The sequence below is a fragment of the Excalfactoria chinensis genome, chromosome 11 (genome assembly GCF_039878825.1).
Source record: "Excalfactoria chinensis isolate bCotChi1 chromosome 11, bCotChi1.hap2, whole genome shotgun sequence".
NCBI lineage: Eukaryota > Metazoa > Chordata > Aves > Galliformes > Phasianidae > Excalfactoria > Excalfactoria chinensis.
In genome coordinates, this window is record NC_092835.1 from 17,194,308 (window position 1) to 17,203,546 (window position 9,239).

The 9,239-nt window shown below is 45.0% G+C and overlaps 1 protein-coding gene across 1 annotated transcript; it reads left to right on the top strand.

The window, feature by feature from the left end:
* Nucleotides 1-290: 290 nt before the first annotated feature.
* On the top strand, nucleotides 291-9,038 carry CMTR2 (cap methyltransferase 2). The gene is made up of 2 exons (XM_072346811.1): nucleotides 291-422; nucleotides 2,516-9,038. The coding sequence occupies exon 2, from the start codon at nucleotides 2,535-2,537 to the stop codon at nucleotides 4,824-4,826; it is 2,292 nt and encodes a 763-aa protein (XP_072202912.1). The 5' UTR covers nucleotides 291-422; nucleotides 2,516-2,534; the 3' UTR covers nucleotides 4,827-9,038.
* The last annotated feature ends 201 nt before the right edge of the window (nucleotides 9,039-9,239 follow it).

Here is a 9,239-nt window from a genome sequence, read left to right on the forward strand (position 1 = left end):
GGCTGTTTGATCCCAAACCAACTAATAAGTGCTGCACTCCCTAACCTGTGTATAGCAGAGCTCCTTGCTATTTAACACACCGGGAGCAGCCTGCATGGAGTGCTCAGCACCTGAACTTTATAACTTTGATAAATACTTATCACTTCCTCCTATAACGAGATAGCCTTTGGAGCTGTGTTACAGCTGGGAGGTGGCTCTTCCCCTGAAGAAATGAGCCAGACATGAGTGAGGCTTTCTGCCCGAAAGCCTGCAGCCGCTCTCCCTACTCCGTGTGCTCGGCTCTCTCTCGCAATCCTCGCTAAAGATAAGGCGGAGAGGAGCCGCTCGGCTCAGCTGTGGGGCCGGGCGCTGGAGCGAGAGGGGCGGTGCGGTGCTCGCAGCCCGCCCAGCCGCCGGGCCTGCCTTCCTGCTGTGCCGCCGGGGTAAGAGCGGGGCCTGTGGTAGGCCGCGAGGAAGCCTCGGCCTCGCGTGGAGGCCTGCCCGCGCGGGATGCGACCTCGACGGGGGGTGCCTCTGCGAGAGGCCGGGGATGGGCGGGATGCGGCTAGGCCGCGCCGTGCGGGGGGAGGCGGTCCGTGAGCGAGCGGGGAGGGGAGAGCTGGCGTTCAGCTCTGGGATGTGGCTGCTTGGGAGAGGGAGGCTGCCCAAACGAGGAGCACCTGGATGCTGTCGCTGGGATGGGTGGCTTAGTGACTTTCCTAGCCCTGAGCTCTGCAGCAGGCTGGAATCAAGGCCAGGCTAGCTCAAGCAATGGCAGCTGGCCTCCTAGGGCCTTGCCAAGCTTGAGTTGGAATTTGATGGTTTCAGCCTTAATTAAAAGGTTATGACAACGTTTGTGGTAAAGATGGAGTGCAGCTAGTTTGGTGTGCAGTGCTTACCCATACTGAGGTCTGTAAAGCCTTCAGACTAGAAAGGATGAGATTTGAACTGGTTATAAGGAAAAAGCTTTTCACAATAAAGATGATGAAGCAGTGGCACAGCCTGTCCTGGGAGGTGGTGGTGCCCAGCCCCTGCAGGCACCCAAGGTTGGGCTGGATGATTCTCTGAGCACCTGGTGGTGCTGTAGGTGCCCCTGTTTGTTACAGGGAGTGGGGCCGGCTGGCCTTTAAGAGTGGTTTCTAACTCAGTTCCTTGATTCATATGACCTTTTCTCCCCAGCGTGCACTGTGGTGCTGCTGAAGATAAAACCAAAGCTTCATGAGCAAAAGTGAAACTAGGTGTGTTTTATGCCTATTGGAAAGCAACCGAGGTGGGGAAATGAGTGGAAACATTTCCTCAGTGCTTCACCACGTGCTGCCTATAGCAAGCTGATCATTATGATGTGCAGCTGGGTTGGCCTGTGGTGGTTATTTGGGTGGGAGTGGTTTTAGCTATTCTTCTTTCTGTTTGCTCTGTAAATTTGTTAGCCCTTTTAATTTTTATCTAGTATTTTTTCTTATTAAACTGTTTTGTGACTCTCTACCACTGTTTTTTGTTGTGTTTTGCTCCTGGGGTAATGAAGTGGATTTGAGGATGATTAAAATCATATGCTGTGGGATTTCCTGTGTCCTGTATTAATGCTGATTAATTGATGCTGCTTAAATGAGAAATCTTAGTTTTTAGACTGACTGGCTGATTTCTGGTTTATGAGCCCAAATTCTTCTTGCCTGCTTTGTTCTGTGTACTGGAGCAGATGGCAGAAGACTTGCTAGCTCTGTGCAAGTGTGCTCACGGAGCCTTGATCCATTTAGAGCACAACTTCGCACTGCTTTCTTCTTCAACATCAAGCACGAGTTAGCACTGACCACAGATGCAGGGGAATGTTTTCTCCCTTCAGATTGATCACACTCGTTCCAGTAGGGAAAGCACACTGTAAGAACTTGCAGGAGCCTGGTCAAAACAATGCAGGCTTGTAACAAAGAAAGTGCATTTCTCTTAGACCCTATTTGAGGGTTGACTGCTGCTGGGGAAGGGTCTCCTGGAGATCCTTCCCTGGTAGAGCAAACCTGGAATCTTCTGATATGGGTAAGCAATCTTTTTCCCTTCCTTTTGTAACACCTTTCTAATGTTCCAGTCCTTTGTCATAACACATCTGGTGAAACACCTTTTCCCATTACATTGTTCCATCCAATTGCTACTGTGGGTCCATCTGGTTAATTTGTATGGCTCTTGGCACGTTCTGTTTTGAGCCAGAGGTCTAAACTCTTAAATATAAATACCTGTGTAGTGAGTAGAGTATTCAGAGTTAGGTTAACCCACGACATCAGTGAAGAGCTCAAGTAGCAGCCAGCCCTTCTTCCTGTGTGAAGAGTAATGGAACTGATGAGCCTTTTCATTTACAGATGGCCTTATTCCGTATAGCCCTTGTTGGTTTTATTTTTCTCACTGATGTGTGCTTCTGTGAAGTATTTTCCTTTCCATTCCAGAATATTGAAGTCAAGCAAGAGTATCCTTTTTTTCCTAAAACAAACAAAAAACACTAAAAAAAACCCTTTGTTTATATGATTGGAATTGTTTCTCTTTTTCTGTCTTTCAGGTTGTCAATCAGTCCAAGAATGAGCACATGTAAGAAGCCTTATGCTGACCAGGCTGCAAATCTTGAGAAGTTCGACCCTGAAATTCTATCTGAAATTGAGAAGCTCTTTGCAAAGAAGTTTTCTTACACTAAGCCGCTTAATAATGAGTGGCAGCTCCCGGATCCCAGCGATGCCTTCACGTGTGACCACAAGGAATTCAACTCGCTCCTTGATCTGAAGAACTCGATGAACGAAGTGAAGAACCAGCTTAGTGATAAGAATCTTAGCGAATGGCATCAGCACACTTCGTTTACCAATAAAGCAGGGAAAATAATTCCTCATGTGAAGAGATCTGTGAATGCGGAGCTGTGCACCCAGGCTTGGTGCAAGTTTCATGAGATGCTGTGCAGTTTTCCTCTTCTCCCTGCAGAAGCTCTTCAGGAGGGACAGCTGAATTCTGTTCACCTCTGTGAAGCACCGGGAGCTTTTATAGCCAGCCTCAATCACTACTTGAAATCCCACCACATCCACTGTGACTGGAATTGGGTGGCTAATACTCTAAACCCATATCATGAAGCAAACGACACCCTGATGATGATTATGGATGATCGTCTTATAGCAAATACGCTGCCTTGGTGGCACTTTGGCCCAGACAATACCGGCGATGTGATGTCATTGAAACACCTGACAGGACTTAAGAGCTTTGTAAGTAATATGGCCACAGTTCACTTAGTAACTGCTGATGGCAGTTTTGATTGCCAAGGAAATCCAGGTGAACAGGAAGCTCTCGTCTCACCCCTCCATTACTGTGAAGCAGTCACTGCTTTAATGATCCTGGGTGTAGGAGGATCCTTTGTTTTGAAGATGTTTACCCTGTTTGAGCACTGTTCCACCAATCTTCTCTTTCTGCTCAACTGCTGTTTTGAGGAGGTCCATGTCTTCAAGCCAGCCACTAGCAAAGCTGGAAACTCAGAGGCCTATGTAATTTGTCTTCGTTACATGGGCAGAGAGAGCATTCATCTGCTGCTCTCTAAGATGATGCAGAACTTTGGGACAGATATGGTCAACAAAGCTCTTTTCCCCCAGCATGTGATCCCAGAATCTTTTCTTAAAGTACATGAAGAGTGTTGCATGTTCTTCCACAGGTGCCAGGTAGAGACTATCTGTGAGAACATCTATCTCTTTGAGCACATGCAGGAAGCGGAGCAGGTGAAACTGAACAAGTTAAGAGACTGTGCAGTGGAGTTCTTCATGCAAAGGTTTTGTATGAAACCCATTGCTAGAAATAGCTGGCTTGTCAAGAAGTCTCAGGCTGGTTGCAGCATGAATGCAAAGTGGTTTGGGCAAAGGAACAAATATTTTAGTACGTACAATGAAAGAAAGATGCTGGAAACCCTTACGTGGAATGATAAAGTGGCAAAGGGCTTTTTAGATCATGTGGCTGAAGAGCACAGTATAAATAACGCTGGCAAAACGTGTATTCTGGAAGGATTGTCTTCTAGCCTTAAGTGTAACTTGTGGTACGTTTTGGAAGGAAAGAGGCTACCAGCAGTGAAATGTTCTCCATTTTGTGATGCTCAAGTCTTGGAAAACCTTAATGAAGCTATGAATGAGCTGGTGGGGAGGCAAAAAAGCAAAGAGCTGCTGCAGCTTTGTCACTCCTGTGAGGTTCTTCCTGGGGAGCAGATACTGGCAGAAGTGTCTGATCTTTCCCAGTCTTATCGGGAGGTCCTGAATGGAAAATGTGGGGACAAATTCAAGTGCCTTGTGGTGGACTTCCCACCCCTTTATGATACTGAAAGCCAGCCCAGTATGGAAATAAAGTGCCTGAACTTGGCCACGCTGCTGACTTTTAGCTTCTCTTTGCTTTATGATGGAGAACCAAAATACCAACAGCAGCTTTTGGGGTGTGTTCTGCATTCCCTGGATCAGCTTACAATGGGAGATGCATTGATTCTGCCTATTCTTTCTTGTTTTACACGTTTCACAGCTGGCCTGGTGTTTGTACTGCACTGCTGTTTCAGGTGCATCACGTTTGCTTGTCCGACTTCCCACGAGCCTCTGAAGGCCTGTGCTGTTTTGCTGTGTGTTGGTTACCAGGGTGTCCCAAATCCTGTTATTGAGTACCTGCAGCATCTGCATAAGCTGATGAGTTCTTTGCTAGACTCGGATTCTCCCAAGCAAGTTTTGCAGTTTGTGCCTATGGAGAGTCTCCTCCAGGGCAAACTGTTGGAGTTCTTGTGGGATTTGAACACAGCCATTGCAAAGAGACAGCTCCACTTGCTCGTGCAAGCTAAGCAGCAGCAAATGACTGGCAATACTTCACTATAAAATAACCCTTGAATCGAGCAAATTGCTGCCATACCTTGTTTCTCAGGCAGGTAGAAGTTAAAAACGTTGTAATATTGATGCCATGCCTAAGTTTTACAGTCACAGCATCAGGAGGATGTTTTGAGCTGTCAACCCTAATTGTGGTGGACTGGCCTGTAGAAACCCCTGGCTTAATCTCAGCTGTGGGAAGCTGAGGCAGTGATTGGAGTGGACAAACTGTTTCTTCTGCCACAGTTATCTGCTCAGATTTCCTTGTGTACCACCTGGATCAGTGATGTTGCCTTCATGGTGATAGGTGGTGTGGTGCCTTACCTGTTTCTTTCAGCCAGACTGTGGTGGTCTTTGTTTTGTGACATTATCCTTCTTCTGCTGTGCTAAATGTAGGAGTTCTGACACCGCTGCCTTTTCTTATGGGGTTTGTGGGAGCCAAAAGTTGATGCTGGGGCCTGGCAGTATGCGAGCCTGGGATGCAACTGGAGGGATGAGTGTCTTGGGAATGGCCAACTGGCTTGCAGGGGCTGGGTTGAAAACAACTGCCTCTATGCAGTAGCAGAGGTGTCCTGGGAAAGATTCTCTTTAACTCAAAACGTGAATGCAAGGATCATGCTATATGACCTAGGACAGGTGATTGTATGGCTTTGTCTCCCTGTCCCATCAATGGATGGAGTGTTTTAACTTTATTGTTTTTTTTTTATGGGTATCTTCTCCTTAACCTGATTTGGGACTCCTTGATTGAATTGCTATTAAGGAGGAACTGCAAATATTCTTCAGGCTAAAAGCGTGGTCACGTAGGGCTCTGCGTTCCAAGAAGTGCTTAGGAGGAGTGCTAAGCAGAAGGAATGTGATACTTTCTTTGGGTTAAGATTTCATTTTCTTCTCCTCAGAGATAAAACCTGATGAAATTGCTGACTGACTGCTCCTTTAAGGGAGTCCAATTGTATTTTTCCATATTGCTCCTTTGAGAGCTGAATTTTTGAAGCCTAGCTCGTATATTAACATTTAGTTTTAAGTTTGTAGTTTACATGGGGAAAACTTGCTTGGAGGGAGAAATGATGTTTGGAAGGAAAAATGATTTACTGCTGATATGTGCAGGATCTCGTAGAAGAAAGTCGGAAATGTGGAGCCAGAAGGAAAATAGTCTCCTGATTAATTACCAGTCACCTTCTGGAAGCGCTTCTAATTATGTAATATAGGAGCTTGAAGGATAATTGATTACTGGTAAGGATTAAAAGTGCTGCTGAAAAACTGTTTTGTCTGGAGGTGTTGCACATTTAATAAGCTTTTTTTTTTTGCCGCGTTGATTGGGGCAGAATTTCATGCATTTACCAGTTCATTTTTTATTTAAGGGTTTGCCAGGTGAGTGAGTTGGTGGCTCAGCTCTGACGAACTGATAGCGTTTTCTAAAAGCCATGGGGTTCTTTTTTACAGCTGCATGTAGGTAGAAGCAGAGAAGCCATGCAAACAGAAGCTTCGGGGGTTGGTCATTGTCCCCTTTCATTTATTCAAATGAGCTTGCTCTGTCATGAGCTGAATCATTCTTCCTCCCTCGGACCAGGATTTGGGATCTCACTGAGAATGAGAGAGAAAAAAGCAGGAAAGAAACACTGTAGAAGAATGACTGACAAGATCCGCCTGTTACAGCCTCCCTTACCTGAGTCAAAGCAGAATAAAGGTATTGTCCACCAAAGACACCTTTGTGTCTCTGCTGCTGTTTCAGAGGTGATTTATGCATCTGAAACTTGCACTGAGCTGAAGCATATGAAAAGGTTTCTCTTAAAGCAGGGGCAAATGAGGTTTCGAGTGCACAGATGTTCTTGCATTGTGGTATTCTGCTGTGGAGGCCCAGGTAGAAGAAGCATCCCAACCAGCAGGTGAATTATGTGAGTTTTTCTCCTAACGTCAGTCTGATGTAAAGTAAAATCTGAGCTCTGCTTACGAGGTGTTTTTCAGGCTTGAAAATCCTTTCCTCATGGCATTCTGCCTCACGTCCTTCCTTAGTTTTTAAGACAAAGCATTTTGAATAACTACAGAATGAGAAGCCAGATCCCTAAAACGTAAGAAATCCAAATCATGCACATCCCAGTGCCCCATTTGCTCTGGACCTGTTCTGTTGGCAGCTGTCAGAAGGTGATGGGAGAAATCCTTTGGCAGCAGCTGCTCCTTCTGTTAAGGAAAAGATCTGATTTGGAAACTCTTCTTTTGTTGTTGTTGTCTCAATGGCAGCAGTTTCAAAGTTAGGAATGACGTTTGTCTTCTTAATTACGAGAGCCCCGCATTGTCCTGGCTGTCTCTAGACCAAAAATGTCTTTGAGAAGTGACACTTAATTTCACTTGTGACTTTTGGAACGTGTAAGAATGCATAGGAAGAATGCATTAACCTTTGAAGAGAGGGGCTGATGGCTTCCGCGTTGGTCAGTGCTGTCAGTCCCTTTGGCTGATTGGGTTTTGGGTGATGGCTGATGAAGCATCTCAATGTCCTGGCTGCCTTTATGCTGGCCTCTTTCTTTTTTAATTTGACCTGTTTGAGGATAAACTGGTTACCAGCTCTCTTCTGTAGGAGCCTCAATTTTCACACAGGGAAGATGGTGGGGGGAAGAAACATAGACTGGTAGATACGTAGAACGTAGATTCAATCAGTGCGCACAAAAACTTGAAGCAAGTTTAGTTTTGCAGCTCTGCTGCTGCTTGTTTCCAATGGAGACCCAATATCTATGTCCACTGATCAGCTGCGAGCTCCATTGTTTTGTTCTGAATGTCTGGATCTTCTGTTCTAAGCCAGCATTGCATGGAGGTTAAACAGATTGGATCCCTTACCAACCAAATGTGTTGGTTTTCCTTTTCAGTTGAGTTGCATTGAGGCTTGCCAGATATTTTCACTGATCTTATGTGGATTTATTTGGATGTGCACAGATTGTGTGTGTTTTTGCCACTGGCTTTCCAATTTAATTTCTGCAAAACGCAATGAGATTTATAGTATGAAATCCGATAGCTTATTAAAATGGTACTAATTGGTGTCTATTCATCTTAATTGAAGCTGATCTATCAAATTACTGCTGGTAAAAGTAGAATATTTAGCAGAATTATGGTTTATTAAAAGCACAACTTGGGATTTAACAAGGAGGGCTTCGTGTTCCTTATGTAGAAAGTGGGAAAAGTTAAGAAGAAACCCCACACCTTGATTTTGGAGCGCTGTAACTGGATGCTTTAGGATGCAATGAATGAAGGTTGACCAGCAAGCTGAAGCCTCAGAGCCTTACCGCCTCCTGTTACTGTTCCTAAAACCCATCTTTCAGCATGTTTAATTCACAGATGATTTTCAGCTGGTTAATTCTTAATGGTGAAGCGGAGGAAATCCTACGTTAACCTATCTTACCATTTTGGGTGGTATGAAATGCTTTTGTTTCTTAGTTTTAAGCAAGAGCTTCCATTTCAGCTGCAGCCTTTGAATATCTGTCTCTTATTTCTTTTAGTGCTTTGAAAACAGGGAGATTAAAATTTCCTCCCAGAAGCCTGGTAATGGTTTCTCCATCTCATTCGTGAAACCCTTTGCATGAATGCCATATGGATATCCTCAGCTCCAGTTGTTTGCCTTGCGTTCACCTGACAAAGATCAAGCGGGGCTGTTTATGCCAGCGATGCATTCAGCCTGTGGCTGCTCATTTCTTGCTCTTTGGGGAGTGATTTGGATTGCTGTTGAGCCCTCCTGTGCCGCTTGTGGGGGTCCAGAGCTGAATGCAAGTCTGAACAATGGAGTCTGCTGAAAGCATTAGCTGGTGGATATAGGGACTTAAATAAGAAGAACCTGCATGAGACATTTAAACGCAAGGCATTTTCCCCATCGGCAAGGAGAGGCCTTTCCTTGCTCTGAATTCTCTTTTAAAGAAGCTCTGAGGTGTAAGTATGTGTGCAAATAGGTTGCCAGTTGTGTGCTGCCTTTCTTGTACGCACACAGTACATTTTTGCTTGCGTGTATGCAAGCCCCCATGGTGATGATATGGCAAGGAAGATGTTTCTTTTGTTACTCATCAACGTGTGCTTTTGTTTTGAAGGGTGTGAATGTAAATGTAAATATTTTCTTCATGTACATTATGGGATATATTGGTTTATGTGGCTGTTGCATATTTGTTTGGCCCATGAATCTGTTGAAAGAGCTTATCTAAATGGAAGGAAAGCAAAATGTATGCGGAAAAAAAATAAACTATATTCTGTTTTAGTTCTTTCGCTGTTCGTTGCTCTACCTGAATGTGGAAGGCAATGACAAAGTGCAGGAGGGAGAACCTGCCTTGTGGACCTATCGTCAGTGAATGAAAGAGATGGAGGCCTGCTGAGCAAGGTGTGTCAGCTGCTCGCTTTCTTAACTCATTTCCTTTGCAGTTTGCTGTTTGAAAGAGACATCGGTGACAGAAGTTGTTT

Bases quoted from the DNA above. Each gene is read 5' to 3' on its own strand.
- CMTR2 (XM_072346811.1), top strand. From the start codon at position 2,535: ATGAGCACATGTAAGAAGCCTTATGCTGACCAGGCTGCAAATCTTGAG.